Raw genomic sequence first — 21,253 nt, forward strand, 5'->3', positions numbered from 1 at the left:
CTTTTTGTTCAAAGTCAATTACTACCCTCCATGTCCTGTCCCTCCAACCAAGATACTGAATTCCCTCTTCAGCTTTCTCTCAATATGGTCCCACAGTTCAAAGCCTCACTAATAGAGAACCAAACACAAATATCCAGGTGGTGTCTGCCCAGAATGTACCTGGCCTCACTCGATAAATTTATCTGTTGCTAAATGAAAGAGCAACATCTCTCTCTTATTCTGGCTGACTATATTTCCATTAATATAATGAAGAATAACAGGAGCTCTTCTGTCAACCACATTTTACGACTGATTGGTACTGAGTTACAATCCTGTAAAACCCTTAAGTCTTCTTTATATATAACTTGGCAACAAGTCATGCTCTTCACTTTTGCATGTACTCTTAGAGTTGTGTAATGAAGTTCAGATAGGGAATCATGTACGTTGTTCCTTTGAAAATATATCTGGCTAATTTCAACCCATCATTTCAGACTGTACAGATATTTCTGGATTCCAAATGTGTAATACAATGTCAAAACCACATAACCATTAGCAAATTTGACAGGCATGTCATTAATCCAAGTCACTGATGAAAATGCTGTAAAAGGCTAGGCAGAGAAGGGAGGAATTGTGTACAACGTAAGTATCATCTCCAAACCTGATTTCAATCTGTTTTAAGTCTTTTATCTTTCAGTGGTCCACTAGTATGCCAGGAGAATGGCAGGGAAAGAATCAGCCCTCACCTGAGGTGGTAATTTGCGCACCTTTTCCAAAGGGCTAGGTAACATTTAAAACAGAGGCTGAATTTGGAGTATTCATGATAGATGACTTTCATTGTAACATTCTAGAAGCCAGAAGGAAAACGCTACCTCTTGGAAAATCCTTCTAAAGATGTGATAATTATACCATTACCTAAAATTTCCTGGCCAATAACATTAGTAATAAATGCTTTCTGAATATGCTGGTAATTCTATCACTTCTCATGACTTCACTCTTCCTAAAATCAGCAAAAGACAAGTATATCTCTAAAAAAAAGTACATAATAATTCGACATTCTTTGAAAACTACCTATTCATTTTTAGCAACTAGAAAAAATCATATTCAATCACATTAGTTCTTCCTATGTGGGAAAAAAAACCACTACGGAATACTTAATTTGCAAAGCAATAAAAACTATATCAAAAATATGTTTCTGAAATCCCTAGCTTTCTGCAATATATAGTTCAGTCTACCAGAGGAATAGTAAGATTTGCAATTGCGAATTTTTTAGGTTAATGTCTTCAAAAATTCTAAAGCACTCGTGAGAAAAATAACAGTGCTATAATTTTCTCACAAGTTATAAAGGAACAAGCAGTGAAGAGTCCCCATAATGGGATATCATTCAAGTATCAACCAGATATTCTGCTGACTTATACCACTTTATAATGAAGGCTATTACATTCTAAATTCTTTCTATACTTTCCCTGCACGTGGCCATTATCACATAATTTATGTTTCATTAAGAATTAGAAGATGTAAGCCCCAGAGCTGAGTTGTCCAATACAAGAGCCACTTGCCATATTTGATTACTTAAATTAAAATAAAAAATTCAGTTCTTCAGTTGCATTGCAACTTTCAAGTGCTCAATAGCCACATGTGGCTAGTAGCTACTATAGTGAACAGCGCAGACACAGAACATTTTCATCACCATCACAGAAAGTTCTACTAGACAGTAGTGCCATGGAGGATTATGTCAGATGGAAGAAAAAACCCTAGGATTCTGTTCAGGGTCAGAAGGTGTTCTGTCTGACCATGATGCAGACTCTGAGAAATGAGCATCCTTGTAGAGTACTTCGCTCATAGGTATAGGTTGAGAAAGGGGGGAAAGATAGGCAGGCTGTGTCACTGTTAAAGGAAATTGACATTTACCAAGAATCTATTATGTGCCAGGGACTGTGACAGGCAGGTACTCTGATCCTCACAACACCCTTAGGAAACAGGTGCTGTTGTTCTAACACTTCAATATTTTTTCATTTATGAGCATATTTTATGCATTTCTCAGAAAAGAAATCTGAGGCCCAAAGTTAGTTTGTAGTAAAGCTAAGATTCCTAGTTATGCCAACTCCCAACCTGTATTTTCTTTACTATCTCTGCCATAACCCTACAACTCTTTGAATAGAGCACTAGATAAAACTGCCTATTCCTGACTTACATTAAGCTCTGAAAAATCTAAGAGGACTGGTCATAAGACTGCATAAATGCTTGATCTTATTTCCAAGTAATATCCATTAAACTGATATGCCAGTCTGGCCCCAGAGGCAAGCCCTAAGCCTTCATCTATTTTACTCTCCAAATCTAAGAAATTGCCTAGAGCAATACAAATATTTCTCTACCAGAAACTAAGACTTCAAACATAACAACACACTTTGAGTACAAAAACCTTTAAGGGTAATGATGGAAAAAAAAAAAATCAACATAAGCCAGCTGTTTTTTCTTTTAATCTTTTAGCAAAAAGAACAAAACTACAACAGGAAAACATGCACAGTTTTAATGCTGCTTACCACTAGGTAACATACTTCCTTGATGCAAAATACTCTTAAGCTTTATCAAGCTTTTATTCGTTTACACGAAATTCAATTGCTTTGAATATGGCATACTAGTCAACATTTGTGAATATTATGGGAACTAAAATCACATATCAACACACTGCAAAATGTTTTTGTTCTATGAACACTTTTAAATACCAATTCCCTGGTCTTTCTCAAAATGCAAAGATTACTCAGCCATAGTATTTAACCAACACTTGATCTCTGTTGTGAAACCCAAAAGTAAAATAAGGACAGGAACACAAGTAACTTTAAACCACAACTACACAAATTTCAACTACTAAACATGAAATCAATAACAAGCCAGAATCTACATTATACCAAGTGACTTGCTTTACTTATGAGTGTACGTTCTGTTCTTTCAGTTTCTAATTACCTTGGGATTTTCAAACATCAGACTAAAAATAGTTGACATATTTCTAAAGCCACGGGTGTTTGCATATAAAATTACTTAGTACTTCTTTTACCTTTGAAGAAAACTGTTAGTCTAATCTAAAGCTCTCTTCAGGTTAGAAAATGCAAAAAGAATAGAACATCCTAATTAATCTGAAGAAGCCCTGTAAAAGCCAAAAACTAATGGTACTGGAAGAAGACATTGTTGACATAATTTTAACTGGAGCATGGTATCCCTGACTTGAGGGACTCAGTAAGAGCTCTGGCTGGACACACATAAAGATACTCTAAATAAAAGTAGTTCCAAGAAATACATTCTATAACAGTTTTTTGGTCCTATTAAACTAAAAATATTACTATCCAGAATCTTATTTGTTTCATTTCAATTCAGTTAACTTCATTTTACGAAGAAGAAAAAATACATATATAGGTTCTAGATTACTGAACTGGACAATCGTGGTTTCATTTCACAAGCAATTACCTCCAATTAGCTTACCTAAATAACAATATTTTTTTTCTTCATAATATTTATAGAACCAATTGTTACTAAGCATTCACAAAAACTTACGTATTTACTGTTGGACTTTAGAAACAACAATCATAGGAAACATCATTCAGCATCAAATTATTGTATAAAAAAAATAAGATCATAGTGTGAAAGGATATGTGATCAGAAAGGTAGCCACTAATGAACAATTCAATAAAGGAGAAATGAGAAATCTGTTCACCAAGTCTAACTATTCAAAGCTAATTCTAACCCTTGATTTAATTTTTTCTGGCCAAAGAAAACAACTACAGATGAAAAAACCACTTGTGCCTTCAATTCACAACAAACCAAAAATAACCTAGGACATAGATGTTTTTCCCCTTTAAAAAATGTATTCTCTATATACCACTCAAAGTTTTTTTTATTGTTTGCTCTCATTATGTAAATCTCTATGTACTGTTTTGTCTTATAAGCACCTCCTTCTGTATGAACCTCTACCTGACGTACGTTCGTTTGCTCGTTCTTTCTTTCTTTCTTTCTTTCTTTCTTTCTTTCTTTCTTTCTTTCTCTCTCTCTCTCTCTCTCTCTCCCCTTCCTTCCTTCCTTCCTTTATGAAGGGGGGAGAGGAGAGCACAGGGAGAGGGGGAGAATCTTAAGCAGGCTCCATGCCCGTCACCGAGCCCAATATGGGGCTCTGTCTTGTGATCCTGAGATCACGATCTGAGCCAAAACCAAGAGTCAGACGCTTAACCAACTGAGCCACACAAGGAGCCCCTCTACTTGACTTTAGATTTGAGGCAAAGATCGCTTTAAATAGAGACTTCAACCAGTAATTCTCAAATGGGAAATAGTATCACCACCATGGGGGTTATCTGGAAATACATGAAGGTGTTTTTTGTTTTGTTTTTTAATTGTCACTGGGGGAATTCTACTGGCATTTAGAGTCTTAAGGCTGCTAAATGAACTGCAACTTACAGGAAAGCTTTTCATAACTGGTTATCCCACCCAAAATGCCAATATCTATTCCATAAGTGAAACAAACCAAACTGGCCTGTACATCCATGGATATAGTAGAGCAAACTCTTCCTAACAATTTGCTATAGGCCACACCACTGCTTCAGCCAGCTCCTGCCCTGCGGTGCCGCCTCAACCCCATAGCCTTCCCTCTTCTAGTTCTCCACAGGAACTAATTCCTGCTGCTGCTTCAACCAAAGTTGTATGTTTCCTTACTCATTTAATTATCTCTGGTGTAATGAAAAAATTTTAACTGCTATTTAGAAAGGAGGAATGCCAGAGTAAAAAGCAGCCAGCCACCCGAAGTTTTTGTATCCAAAAGTAATAATGCTCTGGATTTATGATGCACCTCAAGAATCTATCTTCAAGAACTAGTATCAAAAAGTAATTATTTTCCTTGCTAATGAATAAATAGTAAGTATATACACATATGGAGTTCTATTCTTTTAATGGTTGAAACATGCCATAATTTCACAAGCATCATCCTATAGCTAAATAAAGGACCAATCTGCCAATGCTTTCTTAAATCATTACACATGAAAATGATTTCAGAAATGAAATCAACCTTTTCTCACAAAGACTCCTTTAAGTTTTCCTTGGATTTTGGAACTAAAGAAAGACAAAGAGTATCACAAGCCTTTAAGCTCAGAAGAAAGTTCAGAAAACAAATTTTCCCAAAGAAGACTATTTATAAAGGCTTAAATACAACATCACTATTTGAGGACCATTGTGATGGAAGAGAAATTATAGAAACACTTAGCCTTATATGAGGAGCTCAGAAATCGTTTTTCTTAATCAATAGTTTCTCTCTACTCTACTTCTGGAGCAGAGATCTCCCAGGTTTCTCTGTTAGGAGTATCTCTCTGGCTCGATCGCTGACTAAAATTTAAGCCTTGCCTCTGTAACACTTGACTAAATATTTTATAAAATTTATAATCAATCTTTTTACTTAAGGACTTATCTTCTTTTTAACTATTAGTAATCTTGCCCCATAGATCTGTAGTATATGCCAAACACTGCTTATCATTTTCCTTCCATTATCTCATTTACTCTTCATAATCAGTCCTAAAATGGGTACTAATACTGTCCCCACTTTACAGATGAGAAAACTGAGGCTGAGACCAGTGAGTAACTTGCCCAAAACCACCCAGTTAATAAGAGTTAAACCTAGGTCTAGTTGACACCAAACGGCAAACTCTCAAAGTACTTTAACAACACTATCTTTTGATACTAAAAAATACCCGAATTTTATTTCTTCATCTAATCCAAAGAATTGCCATCCACTTCATACAAGCACATCTGAGTTCTCCTGCAAAGTGTCTTTAGCACCTCAGAATTTGCTTGGTTTTCACATTATCTAAATTGAAAAGACTTTATTTTGAGAAATAGAGCCTTATACTAAATCACTGGTAGACAACAAAATCCTGCAATTATACCATGTCCATTTACTCAGTAATAAGAATTCTAACTATGATAAACACAGGTAAGCAATGGGTAAATTTCTCTCATTTTATCAAACCATACTAGATTGCATAATAATATCAAAAACAGCTACCACTTATTGTTGCTTACTTTGTGTCAGATACCTAAAGAATCTTATCTCTAATACAGAGGGTATTTAGCCCCATTTTACATATGAGGGAACAGTAGCCGGAGAAAATGTTTCAAGACACTATTCTATAAGAAGCTATTTGGAAGGAAAAACCCTGCAAGGCTTTTTTCCCCCCAAACCACCTCCTCTAGTATATTCCTGCTAAATAAATAAGTGGCAGCATATACATTTTTCAGTTTTAATTTATACAATCACTTCATTTAAAAAGAACCAACAGGCTATAAATATTAAAATTAAATAAGATATTTATTTTCTATGTATCCTGAGAATAATTCTATGCAGCAAGTGAATATGTATTACCATTAATTTGATATTAGATCTAAGTTAGTAACTGAGATTAAGTGATTTTAGAAATACTAATGCTATTTTATACACATCAATACAAGTTACATCAGAATGTTAACAGAAAACCCTTAGAATGTTGCCTGTTCCAGTCAAATTTAAACAACACGTATATCCACAAAATCTGTGAGGGCTTACTATATCTAAAATTTTTCAGGGTTCCCTAAATTCAGAGCAATTATTTTTTGGGGAAAAAAGATACTCTATTATTTTTAAATTATGCCATCAACAGAAGGGAATGGGTTTGTTAATAACAAAATGCTGTGAAATTTAGTGAAGGACAAAAAGAACAGAATCACAGGAGATGCAGCTACTCTTGAAGAGTACAGGCTGGGTGGTTCCCTGGAATGGCAGCATTCTAAGGGTCAGCAGCTACTAAAGCCCCCACCTATTAGTTAAGGGTGATAGTGAAGGGGCAAGGGTACAGTACCTGGTGATGGGCAGGTCGAGGCCCCGCTGCAAACTGAGAAAAGGAGGGAAAACAAACACAAAAGGAAAGGCACAAAGAGTCAGAAACACCACAACAAAAACCAAAATGTCACACAATATGCCAAAAGAAAAAAACCCACAAGAAAAAAAACACAAACAGTCAAAGCTTTGCTGCAGGACAGTGACAGACAGGTACTAAGATTCAACAGGTTAACACCACTACCAGCTATAGTTTGCCATTTATCAGCTGGGAGAGAAACAGCTAAGCTGTTAGGCACGTAAGGGTACCTCTGTGATAGGAGTATTTAAAAAAAAAAAAAAAACCACCCTAAAATAAAGCAAAAGAAGGTCTGAAATACTAAGTGATTATATTAAGACAAACATGAAAAAGTCAAGGGTGCTTATGCAATTGATATAGCTGGAGGAAATGAGAAAAGCTTTTATAAAAGAAATAGCCAGGAGGTAATTAAAATGTCCAACGGGAAATAATGTTAACAGAACTGATTTAAAATTTACTTAAGTTTAATGGGGTATCTTACACATGAAATGGAAATTTCAGTATCTTCCTTTATTTCTTAAAGAATAAAAGTTCATTTATATATCTATAAATATACAAGCATATTTATAATATATAAATATATATTTAAATATATAAATAACTATATATATATTTAAATATAATTAACTAGTAAAGTTTAATATCAGGCATACCAAAGCAAATAGCTGGTAAAGAACATCACTCTCTTAACATGATTAATCAAAGTGGTACTATTATAAGCTCAAGAAGAAAAAAGAGCAAAAGAAATCAAATCTTTCAATTTTTATACACAACAGCACAACACTGTCCATATGTACCTACTGCTATCTGATATTGAGAATGAAAACAAAAGAAAATATAACTCCTTAGCCCAAAAGAGTGCTTGACAGCAGATAATACACACTCCAACTTTCCCTAACGTACAATGAAAGAAAAAGCTTTTCCACCGACAAAATTTTAAAACCTAAACCTCTAAGATCAACTAATTCTTCACCAGAGCATTAACTGGACCTCCAATGTGATTTCACTAAAAAGGACAAAGAAAACTATTCAGGACAAAGTGTCATGTACTGGCTACTAATACATTAACTATTGAAATGTTAACCACCCTCTTTAATAGTAAAAAGAAAATATTTACAAAGAGGTTTTGAACACAAACCACACAGGGCTTTAATGTAATACATTTAAGAAACTAAAATACGTCTTCAGTTACTTCCTAGAGAGCTTTCCTTCCATCAACTCATCACTGCAGGTGAATCGGACTGAAGATTAACCATGAAACAATCCCTCATACTCAGAATTTAAGTTTCGTGGAAGAGATGTGGAATTATTTCCCCAAATGCCATTATTTCATATAAAAATTTTCAAAAATATTGCAGTGGAGCACATGCCACAACGTAGCAGTTGGCTGAAGACCACTTCATTAAGAATTCACCTTAGAAGCTAAAACATCACCTATTTTTCAAGTAATGAAATGTGTCTTAATCACAATTCGAAGTTATTCAGCATAAATTAATGAGCTCTTGATGACCTGTGATTAGAGTATGTTTAGGCTAACTACTGTAAAAGAGTTTTCAGAAATGATGATAAGGGCAGCTTTACTTCTTGTAGAACTTTTTCTCTTCACAGAAACTGAGGTCTTATATTTTCAGTTTTCCAATTACGAAAAGAAAACAGACCATACTTCTACTATGGACATCAAGTCTCAAGAATAGGCAATACCACCCATGTGGTATGAAAGTAGGGGATAGAAGTGAGATGTTTCTTCATGACACTTTTGAAGAAAATGGGAGAGAAGGGCCACGTTAAAAAAGTAACCTGAGTACAGCAGTACCTGTCTTATCACTGTTCCACAGAAAGGTCCCATTTCTAAGGCTCTAAAATAAGTTGCAACTTCATGTATTTGGAAGGTTCCAGTCAAAAGAGAACTTTCTATGAGCAAGAGGAGTACCTTATGAAATTACACATATATTTTTTAAAAACAAAACAAAACAAAACACAAGTTAGTGGGAAAGTACCCTAGTCTATTTTGCACTAGTCACCATTGGCTATTGAGCTTTCCACTTGGAATGACAATAGTCTTAATCCTACAGGTAACTGTAAGCAACAGAACAAACTGTAGTCGCTGCTGGCTCATATTAAAAATAGAAACTTTAATTTCTTTCTTTTTTTTTTAAGGGGTCTTTAAGATGGTGAGGACTGTAGATATTAAGGAAAGCAGCCTTCTGTGAACTTGGATCCAATGTTAATCCCACCCACCCACCCACTCACTCTTCTGTGCACAGTTGGCAACAGGGCATGGCCAACATAACACTGATATATCTTTGGCACTTAGCACCACAAAATATAACCAGTGGATACAGGTTACTGCAAAAGCCAAACTGTTCCCCCTCTTCCAATCAGGCATTTAATAGAGATTTTGGAGGCTATTTAAAGAGTTCCAGTATAACCAGAAAATGGAACAGATAGGTAGCTAATCAGTACCTTTTTGCTTTTAAACAAGATTTTCAATGATATGAATTTAACTAAGATACTATACATCAAATAGAAATATGGACACAAAGATAACCTGAAAGAGGGAGGGCGGGCCACTTGAAGCCACTTGGATTGCAAAGGCCGCTGTCCAGGGAAGAACAGAATAGCCTAAACTGTGCAATTGCCAATGGCCCATTAATGCAGAAATAGAATGGAGTAAGCTTTAGCTGCTCTACAAAGCCATGGGAAGGGTCCCTTCCTTAGTGCAACAGCTTACCTCTCCTCACCAGTTGGGATAGCTGTGGGATGGATGAGACTAGACTATGGCAACTTGGGATGTAGAAAGAAAATGCAATCCTGTCAAATTTCATATCCCAACTTCACCCTCCCAGCCCCAACACAAATGAAATAAAGAAAACTGGACCCAAAACAATAAGCAAGAGTAGTCTAGTGTTTGCTAGTCTTGCACTTGTTTTGGGATATGTAATGGAATGTTATGTGTGTGGTTTTTAGTAATGGGGGTGGTAATGGTCACTAGCAGAGCAGATGGCAAAAATTGCATAGAGGATAGTATCTGAAGAGTTTATGACCACAGAAAAATGGCTGACAACTACAGACAATTTCCTCTTTGATATTCAATTATAAAATGGAAAGAGGGAAAAAGAAGCCTTGAAATTTATCTTTTAAAATCAAATTTATCTGAAAGGGATATCCCTCTTCGAGTTTAAAATAAAGAAAAATCTAAACCCCAAATTACTCCTGTCTAATTCGCAATCAAGACAACCCACCCAATTTGTTATTATTTTCCCCACTACGCCTGGCAGAAACTGCCATGCTAGGTTAGACTTTCAGAGAAGAAGCAATCAAAGCATTTCTGTTCATCAGCCAATAAATGGATGTGGTCAAAAATAATGAGTGCCAGAGGCACCACTGCCTGCAAGAAGTACAGTTTGTTATATTGCTTACAATGCAGTATTTTATCCAGCCTCTTCCAGCCAAGGACCTGTAAACGGGAGTCTGTTCCAAAACCTTCCTCCTCTTCCAGTTGTCTGTGCAATGTATTGGCACTGTTCTGCTGGGCTGTCAAAAAAACTGGTTTAGAGATGCAGCTCTTCAGTCAGGTTTTGCGCCAGTTCTAACCATGTAAATTTCTTTTCTTTCAATAATTATAAAAGGGGGATGGGGGTGAAGAGGGCCATAGAATTCTCTGCAATAAGAGCTTACCATAATGTCCCATGTTTAATGACTAGAAGCAGGGCCTATCTAAATTAATCTGCTGAGATCTCAGGCCCACACCAAGTAGTCAAGTATCCACATCCCCAAACCACTCTCAGAACACAACTTGCATCAGACATCTTGTTGATCATTTCAGCAAAAAAAAAAAAAAAAAAGACAAGCAAATAGGCAACTAGGACCAAAGTCCCACCTCTTTAGAAAGGTTCTTCCACCCCCTGGGGAGAACCAGGATCTAAGAACAGGTATTGGAAAAGAGGGCAATCGGGAAAAGGAAGACAGGAAGAGGGTAAGAAAGAGATTACATTTTGGTGCAGTCTATGATCTCTAGTTCTTTGAGCAATCTTTCATACATTTCAACATTTCTCAGTTCATGCATAAAACCAAATGAATAGGAGCTAATGCAATGAAATACCCCTATACTACAGGCAAAAAAGCATGGGTGGGGAACCAAAAGAAGATACCTGTATTCTGAGGAAAACACAGAGCTGAGATACAAGTAGGGATGTGAGATACAATGTGAGATGTTACAGAAGCACCGTCTGGCAAAAACTAGTCATGCAGGGCAGGAAACGACGTTCTAAGGAATGGATAGCTGAAGCCACTATATACATTTGTGAAACAGAAGGATGAACCTTGAGTAAATTCTCAGTCTTTGCAATATTTATTGCAATCCATGTAAAGGATGAGCAAAGAGAATGATAGCACTTGAATTTGTATGACAATTTATTTACCATCTGAAAAAATGAATACACCATTGGTGTACGTCATGCAGTGATCAAACTGTCAAATGGCAAGGACTGATCTAGTGACACTAATTCGGAAATCTTACTTCCCAAACCACTGAAATTTGAGAGTCTAATTAATGAAATTTGATTTACTTTTAAAATCACTGTGCTTTACTCTCCTCCTGAATTGTGAACAGTACAACAAATTAAGAACTGAAATGAACTTGAATGCAACCAGATTTAAAAAAAAAATCATGCCACAGGAAAATAAAAGAAGATAAAAAGCTCCATTTCTTCTTCCTCTCAATAAATTTAAATTATTCCTATATTAGAAGTCTGAAAATGCAGTGCTAACCAGTAATAATAATAATGATGATGATGATGATAATAATAATAATAAATTGTCCTTGGAACAAGTTTCCAAAAACAAGTAAAAATTTTAGCCAAAGGAACCCAAGCTACTAAAAACACAAACTTAAATGGAGAACATTATCTAGAACAAGCTTCTGTGTACTTACCGGAGAACGGGTTTGAGGTTGTGAATTCATTGTCTGAGGGGCTTGAGGGTATACCAACGTGGTTGGACCTGCATTCTGTCCAGAGGGATATGGGGTCTGTCAAAAAATGACAAGAACAATATCATATTTTGACTATATATGGCAAATCCTAACAACTCAAAGTATTAAAAAGAAATTTATAGATGTATTTACTAGTATGCTTTACAGCTCTACTTTTAAAAACTTATCTTTACCACAATATGAAGCAATTCAGAATCAGAGCAACATTTTTTAGAGATTACCTTAAACCTCCTGATAAGGAGACATCTGCAACCCAATGACTAGGTACAATGATTTTGATAACTGAAGTACAAAGAGCACTCACTGTCAATTTATCTATTTCTGAAACGGACAGACCATGCCACAAACAAAATCAAACATGGCTGAGAGAACTTGTTACTGCTGTGGTGAGCTTTCCAAAGTACCTATGAGCAAAGAAAACCATTGAGGAAGACATCCCAGAGCAAACTGAGCAGTTCACTAGGTTAACTGCTATATTATTGCTGTTCTCTTCCACTGCTTACACTTTAATCCTTTTACATGACCCTTTTTTTTTTTTTTTACATAAAAATCTACAGTCAATAAGAACTTTAGATAAAAGCACGGGATAAGCGGCATTATGAACTAATTTACCATAGGTTTTCTGAAAATAAGAGTATAAGCTTTTCATTATGAACCCATGTTAAATACTACAAACTAATATTCTATGTGCTACTGAAGCCAGAACAAAACCAAAAAGCAAAAAACTTGTAACATGTTTAAACTGAAATACTGGCAATAGCAATGGACATGGAATCACAGAACTTGGCTTCAAATCCTAACAACTGCCACTTACTTGGGTAAGTAATTCATTTTTCCCATGAATGTAAAAAATAATAATTAATCTACTTCACAAGGAAGCTAAGATTAAATAAGGAAAAATCAATTACTATACAATCACCTTTTATTACCATGGTGCCAATTTTACAAATGAGGAAATCAAAGGTCAGAAAATTCAAGTATTGGGGCACCTGGGTGGCTCAGTTAGTTGACTGTATGACTCTTGGTTTTGGCTCAGATCATGATTTTATGGGTCAAGAGACTGAGCCCCATGTCAGGCTCCACATTCAGTGGAGAGTATGCTTGAGATTCTCTCCCTCTGACCCCTCCTCCACTGGTGAGTTCACTCTCTTTCTTCCTCTCTCTCTCAAATAAAAAAATAAATCTTAAAAAAAAAAATACAAGTGTCTTATCCAAGGTAACTAGGTAAATGGTATCTCTAGAAAGTATTCTAATTGCTTTAAAAGAAAATTCTACAATTTTTTAGCATCTGTTGACCATTTGGTGGCAGTTCAGCTGGGATTAACACTTTAACACAATGTTTGAGGGATGCCTGGCTGGCTCAGTGTAGCATGCAACTCTTGATATTGGAGTCATGAGTTTAAGCCCCAAATTGGGGGTAGAGATTACATCAAAAAATAAAAAATAAAATCTTCAAAGCTAATGTTTGAAAAGTTTATCATAACTTTTAAATAATGAAAATAAAACAATTAATGAAACTGACATTAAGGTTCCGCATCAGGTTAATTTCCCTTTTCACTATAGGTGTACTAAATCTGACCACAAATTGAAAATTATGACACCAAGTATCTCACCTCTACCAAATAGGTGATAATTGTATCAAATATGACCCAAAAGTTAGCCACAGATTTCTCATCAAAGATCATTTTTAGGACTGTTTGAAAAATCAAGTTTATGTGTATGTATCACATTTAAACTCTAGAAGGCTAGAGGCTATTTCATAGGGTTCTTGTCTTTTCTTTTATTAATGTGCTCTATCATGTTGATTGATTTCTGAAAGTTGAACCACCCCTGCATCCCAGGAATAAATCCCACCTGGTTGGGGTGAATAATCCTTTTAATGTACTATTGGATCCTATTGGCTAGGAATATTTTGGCATCCGTGTTCATCAGGGATACTGGTCGGTAATTCTCCTTTTTGATGGGGTCTTTGTCTGATTTTGGGATGAGGATAATGCTGGCCTCATAGAACAAGTTTGGAAGTTTTCCTACTATTTCGGTTTTTTAAAACAGCTTCAGTAGAATAGGTATAATTTCTTCTTTAAATGTTTGGTAGAATTCCCCTGGGAAGCCATCTGGCCCTGGACTCTTGTTTTTTGGGAGGTTTTTGACTACTGCTTCAATTTCCTTGCTGGTTATTGGTCTGTTCAGATTGTCTATTTCTTCCTGTTTCAGTCTTAGTAGTTTATAAATTTCCAGGAATGCATCCATTTCTTCTAGATTGCTTAATTTGTTGGTATATAATTGCTGGTAATAATTTCTAGTAATTGCTTCTGTTTCCTTGGTGTAAGTCAAGATCTCTCCCCTTTCATTCATTATTTTATTAATTTGGATCCTTTCTCTTTTCTTTTGGATAAGTCTGGCTAGAGGTTTATCTATCTTATTAATTCTTTCAAAGAACCAGCTTCTAGTTTGGTTGATCAGTTCTACTGTTTTTTCTAGTTTCTACCTCATTGATTTCTGCTCTAATCTTTATTATTTCTCTTCTCCTGCTTGGGTTAGGCCTTATTTCCTGTCCTTTCTCCAGGTCCTTTAGGTCTAAGGTTAGCTTGTGCATTTGGGATTTTTCTAATTTTCTGAGAGAGGCTTGGATGGCTATGTACTTCCCTCTTAAGACTGCCTTTGCAGTATCCCAAAGATTTTGGACCGATGTGTTTTAACTCTCATTAGTTTCAATGAATTGTTTAAGTTCTTCTTTAATTTCCTGGATGACCCAATCATTCTTTAGCAGGATGCTCTTTAACTTCTAAGTGTTTGAGTTCCTTCCAAATTTCTTCTTGTGGTTGAGCTCCAGTTTCACAGCATTGTGGTCTGAAAATATGCAGGGGATAATCTCAATCTTTTGGTATCGGTTGAGACCTGATTTGTGACCCAGTATGTGGTCTATTCTGGAGAAAATTCCATGTGCACTCGAGAAGAATGAGTATTCTGTTGTTTTGGGACGGTATGTTCTGTATATACCTACAAAGTCCATCTGGTCCAATGTGTCATTCAAAGCTCTTGTTTCTTTGTTGATTTTCTGCTTAGATGATCTGTCCATTGCTGTGAGTGGAGTGTTGAGGTCTCCTAATATTCATGTATAATTATCAATATGTTTATTTATTTGGTTATTAATTGGTTTATATAATTGGCTGCTCCCATGTTGAAGGCATAGATATTTACAACTGTTAGATCGTCTTGTTGGACAGACCCATTAGATATGATATAGTATCCCTCTACATCTCTTACTATGGTCTTTGGAGTAAAATCTAATTTGCCTGATAAGAGAATTGCTACCCCAGATTTCTTTAGAGGTCCATTAGTGTGGTAAATGGTTCTCCATCCCATCACTTTCAATCTGGAGGTGTCTTTAGGTTCAAAATGAGTCTCTCATAGACAGCATATTGGATGGGTCCTGCTTTTTTATCCAATCTGAAACCTTGTGTCTTTTCAGGGAAGCATTCAGCCGATTTACATTCAGTGTCACTACTGAAAGATATGAATTTAATGCCATTATATTGCCTGTAAAGTCCGTTTCTGCAGATTTTCTGTTTCTTTCTGGTCTATGTGACTCATGGGTTTCTCTTCACTTACAGAATCCCCCTTAATTTTTCTTGCAGGGCTGGCTTGGTGGTCATCTATTCTTTCAATTTCTGCCTGTCCTGAAAGCTTTTCTCTCTCCATCCGTTCTGAATGACAGCCTTGCTGGGTAAAGTATTCTTGGCAGCATGTTTTCATTTACTACCCTGCATATGTCTTGCCAGCCCTTTCTGGCTTGGCAGGTTTCTGTGGACAGGTCTGATGTTATTCTAATGTTCCTCCCTCCATATGTAAGAAATCTCTTCCCTGTAGCTGTGCTCAGGATAGCTTCCTTGGCTCTAAGATTTGCAAGCTTCACTATTATATGTTGGGGTGTTGATCTATTTTTATTGATTTTGGGAGGGCTCCTCTCTATCTCTTGGACAAAAATGCTTCTCTCCCCAGATTAGGGAAGTTCTCAGCTATGATTTGCTCAACATATACCTTCTAGTCTTTTCTCTCTCTCCACCCCCTTGGAGACCCCAATAATTCTGACAGTGGAACGTTCCATGGCATCATTTCGTTGATCTATTTTCATGGGCTACTAGCTGCCTTTCCCTATTTTCCTCAGCTCCCTTCCTTCCTATCAGTTTTTTCTAGATCACTGATTTGCTCTTCTGCCTCATTTACCCTGGCTCTTAGAGTATCCAGTTTAGACTGCATCTCATTCATAGCATTTTTTTTTAAGATTTTATTCATTTATTTGACAGAGATAGAGACAGCCAGCGAGAGAGGGAACACAAGCAGGGGGAGTGGGAGAGGAAGAAGCAGGCTCCCGGCGGAGGAGCCTGATGTGGGGCTCGATCCCAGAACTCCGGGATCACGCCCTGAGCCGAAGGCAGACGCTTAACCGCTGTGCCACCCAGGCGCCCCCATTCATAGCATTTTTAAGTTCGGCCTGATTCTATCTCATTTCTGCCCTTAGAGATTCTATATTGTCATTAATGCTTTTTTTCAAGTCTAGTTATTGACTTCATGATTGCTATCCTGAATTCTATCTCTGACATCTGGCTTATATCCATATCCCTTAGTTCTGTGTTGGAGGACACTGTCTCTGGTTCTTTTCTTTGTTCAGAGTTCCTCCTCCTCATCATTCTGTCGAGGGATGGTTGAAAGAATGAACAGAGTCCAAAATATCAATCACGACCCAAGCTAGATGCACCCTAGCAAAATCCAGAGTGGTCACACGCCACCACCGAAAAAGCCAAAATGGAACACAAGAATAAAATTTAAAAATTTAAAGAGGGGGAGGGGAGCTATAATCTCTCAGTGTGGACAAAGCAGGGTGTTTCCGTTATTCCTGGGTGTATTTTGGTCTGTGTGTTAGAGGACACTACATCCCAAAATTACATGGAAAGTAAAACTTGTATATATAAAAAGGTAAAACTGAGTGAAAAAAGTCTAAAGTAAAGCATGTATCTATAAAGAATACAGATGTGTAAAAATACAAGTTAAAAAGCAACTATGAAAAATAAATTGATATAATAGACATCTAGTTGAAATGAAAAGGGAAAAAGAAAAATACAACAGAGAAAAAGCATGAGAAGTGGGGGGGAAGAAAAGGAGAATTATATCTGAAAAATAAACAAGTCGTGAGGCCACACCTGGAGCTCAATATACAATTTTCCCCTGGTGTTGGGATTTTACAGTCTTTTAGGATCCATAGGATTGTCATCTACCTGTTCTTCCAGCCTGTCTTCTGGCAGAGGGGCCTGCCACACTGTTTCTTGGGTAACCCTGCCTGTGCAGAGATGCCCCGTCAAGAGGACGGGCTCAGTGGAAACCATCTTCTGTGTGGCTTTTGTTCCCTGGGTGCTTTCTCCGTCTCTTCAGAGGATCAGAGCAAAAATGGCCACAGCCAAACTTCTGGCCCAGAGCAGAAAAATCTGTCTGCTCTCTTTAATAGACCTGCCAGGACAAACAGTCTCCACGTCTGCATGAAATGCTGAAAACTGCAGCCTTCCTCAATGCGCACCCACAGCAACTCTCTCAGAGGTAGTCTCAGGGGCCCAGGAGTGCCACTGCTTTGTGATTCTAAAACCCTGAGCAGCTGTACGTGCGCCTGAAAGTCCGGAATCAGGTCTGGGTTCTGCTCTAAAGCCTTTTCCCGGCCACTACCATTCTGTAAGTTTTTGCCTGGTCCCAGGAGCGGATTCCAGATTTTTTCAGGCTGTTCAAGGAATGAGCGGTTATCAACTGCCTGGGCTCCCGGTTTATGGTGATCTGAACCTACAGTCCCTTCCTGGGCTCGCTGATCATAACCTGCTTCCTGGCTCCAATGCTTGGGCACCCTACTGTTTCAGGAATCCCCTTTTGCTATGTGGTCCCTTGTAACCTGAGACCACAATGCTATACCTAGAATTCTGCCTTTTCATTTCCAGAGCCCCCTTCAGAGAGGGATGTCTCTCACTAGAGCAAATTTCTAAGGGTTCTGATTTTGCACTCCAGTGTTATACCACTTTCCAAGAGCCAGCTCTTGGAGGCTTCCTCCCCTTTCTGTTTATCTTCTGGTATCTCTCCACCGATTCACAACTCTGCTCGTCCTACCTTGCAAAAAGCAGTCACTTTTCTGCTTGTAGAGATTCAGATACATATTCGTATATCTCTGACTGATTTCGTGGGTGTTCAAAATGGTTTGATAGATATCCAGCTAAATTTGGGGGGACCAGCTGAAATGGGGTCCCCTACCTCTCTGCCATCTTGCCTCCTCTCCAAGAGAGGTAAGTGGATTTCTTATCAACTCTATCTGCACTCTAAGTTGATTATTTCATCACGTTTGATGACAACATTTGGGTATAGTTGTAAAATACAGCACCAATTTCATTCTTTATAAAATTAAAGTGATCAAATGTTAAGAAAGCCATATTCTCAGCGGTAAGGCTCACTGGTTTTAGGAAATCTTGACACTTCATTCTCAACATTTAGTTGATGTTGGTTGAAGCAAAAGCTTGACTGTAAAGATACTAAATACAATATTAAGATGTACAACTTATTAAAAAAAAATACAGAAATGTTCTTTCTATCCTTCAAGAAGTTATGTGAGAATTTTGCCCTCTTACAGCTAGAATACTACAGAAAGGAAGAGCAGCCTAATTTGTTTCCAGAGAAGATGCTGAAAATATGCATAATGGCCATATTTGAACTTCTTCAAAACTTTTACTAATATCTTCAACACACCCACAGTTAACTGAAAAAGTGGCATGTGAATTACCATCCAGGCACAAGTTCCTGCGTTAGGTAATAGCACCATTCCTGCCAACACATATAGCTGGTTCTCTGTCAATACTGGCACTATATCACTGGTATTAAAATGAATACTAATAGAAGAATTTATTTTCCTTTAGCTTAGAATTACTACTTTAAACAGACAAAAAATAATCAAGTCCTACTTTTACTCAAATTATATGTATGCCAGGAGCAGATTCATATTCTACAGTTTCATCTAAACACAAAGGACAGTATTTGATGTCAGCCACACAAAGAAGTGATTCCACTTTCACAATGTATGCCATTGTGCCATTATGGGATTTTAATAGAAGCACAGATAAAGGAATTTTGCCAATGGCTCACTTAGCTTTCTCTCAAAGGATTATTCAACTCTTTGCGGCTGGTTTTAGAAATTTCGTAGGAATGATATAACTTGTACCTGTTGATACTACAAAGAGTGCAACTGTGAAAGATGCATCTAGGTATTTTTCTCTCTTCTCTGCATGTAATGACATGATTCACCAAGTTTATTAAGTCATTCTGGAATAACTTACTTAATATACCACTATACTTTGTTGGAAAATATTGCAAATATTTAAATAGGAACATTGTATAAACATGTTTCATAATATCAAATGGGGCAGATCAACAGAGTATCATTTCAACAGTCATCACAGGTTTTGTTTGTACTTTGTCTTTCTGCACCCTCACAGATATTACAGAGACTTACTTCTCCAAGTACATATACATGAATTATTTATATTTAAATTGCCAATCACTTCACTGTCCAAGTTTACATGAGTTACAGACTTGCATTCTCATTTTCATCATTACTTTTATGCTTCAATAAACCTTCCTAAGTCACTAATACTTTTTTATCAACTTGGGGAATAAGAACACAACAGTAACAACAAAAACTAGCAAATAGTGTTAACTGACAAACTGCTAACAGAATGTCAGTAAAAAAAGCCAACCAAAACAGTTTCTGTGCGGCAGACATAACCTTTAAGTCCATAATAACTATTTAAGAAACAGTGATTTGGATATTTAAAGATAAAAATCTGAGGGTAAATTCCATTATAAGACAGAACACCATAACATAGCATCTTAGGTCCAGATGTGATGGTTTTTAAAATACAAATATATGAAAAAAAATCAAGAAGGATTTTCAACTTTTACAATATAATACAATGGACTTAAGCCAACAAAAATAATTATGACAGGGGTCACCTGACTGGCTCAGTCGGTTAAGTGTCTCACTCTTGATTTTAGCTCAGGTCATGATCTCAGGGTCTTGGGATCAAGACCTGTGATGGGCTCTGTGATCAGCAGGAGTCTGCTGGAGATTCTCCCTCTCCCTCTGCCCCTTCCCCTGGTTGCTCTTTCTCTCTAAAACAAATAAATAAATTTTAAAAAAATTATAGGGGCACCTGAGTGGCTCAGTCCATTAAGCATCTGCCTTTGGCTCAGGTCATGATTCCAAGGGTCCTGGAATTGAGCCCCATGTCAGGATCCCTGCTCAGCGGAGAGCCTGCTTCTCCCTCTCCCACTCCCCCTGCTTGTGCTCTCTCTCTCATATAAATAAATAAAATCTTTAATAATATAATAATAATAGTAAAATAAACATTTTTTTAAATTCTAACAGAAACCATTTATATCTCTATGTTTTAGACACTATTCTAAGCACTTCACATTTAACTCAGAGATGAAAGATTATTTCTCTTAAGACTCTTCCTTCACCTGCAACAAATACTACCATAATGACTAAATTCAATATTGTGAATGTGTGTGCATGAACATCCAAATCTGACTGAAAAATGAAGTTGCAGGGCACCTGGGTGGTGCCATTGTTTGGGAGACCAAGTCTTGGATTTGGCCCAAGTCGTGATCTCAGGACTTGATCAAAGTCACAGGTCACGGGATCAAGCCCCATGTGGGGCTCCATGCTCAGCGCGGAGTCTGCTTCAGACTTTCTCTCCCTCTCCCTTTGCCCCTCCCCCACATACTCTCTCTCTCAAATAAATCTTAAAAAAAAAAAAGAACAATTAAGTTGCCACAACTTTCCGAAGAACTATTAGATAATACCTACCAAATTTCATTTAAAAAAATTTTTACTCCAGTAAAGTTAACAACAGTATTACATTACTTCAATGTACAATATAGTGATTCAACAATTCACACCACCTCTTCATTATCCATTCATTTATCAATGGACACTTGGACTGCTTTCATAATTTGGCTATTGTAAATAATGCTGCATATATCCTTTTGAATTAGTGTTTTCATATTCTGACATTTCAAATAAGCTTATCTGTTTGACACACAAATCTATTTCAAGGAACAGATATATTCATAAGGCCAAATAAAGGGGAGACATGCTAAATTTCCATGTTTTTCTAGGGAAGAGGTGAAAATATATACCACAGTCAATCAGAGAATATAAATGCACCTTACTTGTGTAGATTTGTTGATACATAAAATATATTCATAAATGCATAACTTTAGATAAGATGACTTCCTGAGCAAACTTAGTTTACTAAGCAAACAGCATCAGCTG

At 36.8% G+C, this 21,253-nt stretch overlaps 1 protein-coding gene across 50 annotated transcripts in view; it reads right to left on the reverse strand.

The window, feature by feature from the left end:
* The window catches only part of EIF4G3 (eukaryotic translation initiation factor 4 gamma 3), a 333,841-nt gene that overhangs the window by 155,393 nt on the left and 157,195 nt on the right, over positions 1 to 21,253 (reverse strand). For 18 of the 50 annotated variants that reach the window (XM_048221839.2, XM_048221833.2, XM_057305235.1 and 15 more), the window contains 2 exons: positions 11,833 to 11,928; positions 6,843 to 6,875 (listed from right to left, as the gene is read on the reverse strand). In XM_048221839.2, the coding sequence (XP_048077796.2) occupies positions 6,843 to 6,875; positions 11,833 to 11,862 (63 nt within the window). In that variant the 5' untranslated portion in view covers positions 11,863 to 11,928. Of the gene's footprint in view, positions 1 to 6,842; positions 6,876 to 10,319; positions 10,434 to 11,832; positions 11,929 to 21,253 lie in introns of all 50 variants that reach the window. The other 32 variants (XM_048221843.2, XM_044390440.3, XM_048221836.2 and 29 more) reach the window with 3 other exon arrangements.

The sequence above is a fragment of the Ursus arctos genome, unplaced genomic scaffold (genome assembly GCF_023065955.2).
Source record: "Ursus arctos isolate Adak ecotype North America unplaced genomic scaffold, UrsArc2.0 scaffold_32, whole genome shotgun sequence".
NCBI classification, from domain to species: Eukaryota; Metazoa; Chordata; class Mammalia; order Carnivora; family Ursidae; genus Ursus; species Ursus arctos.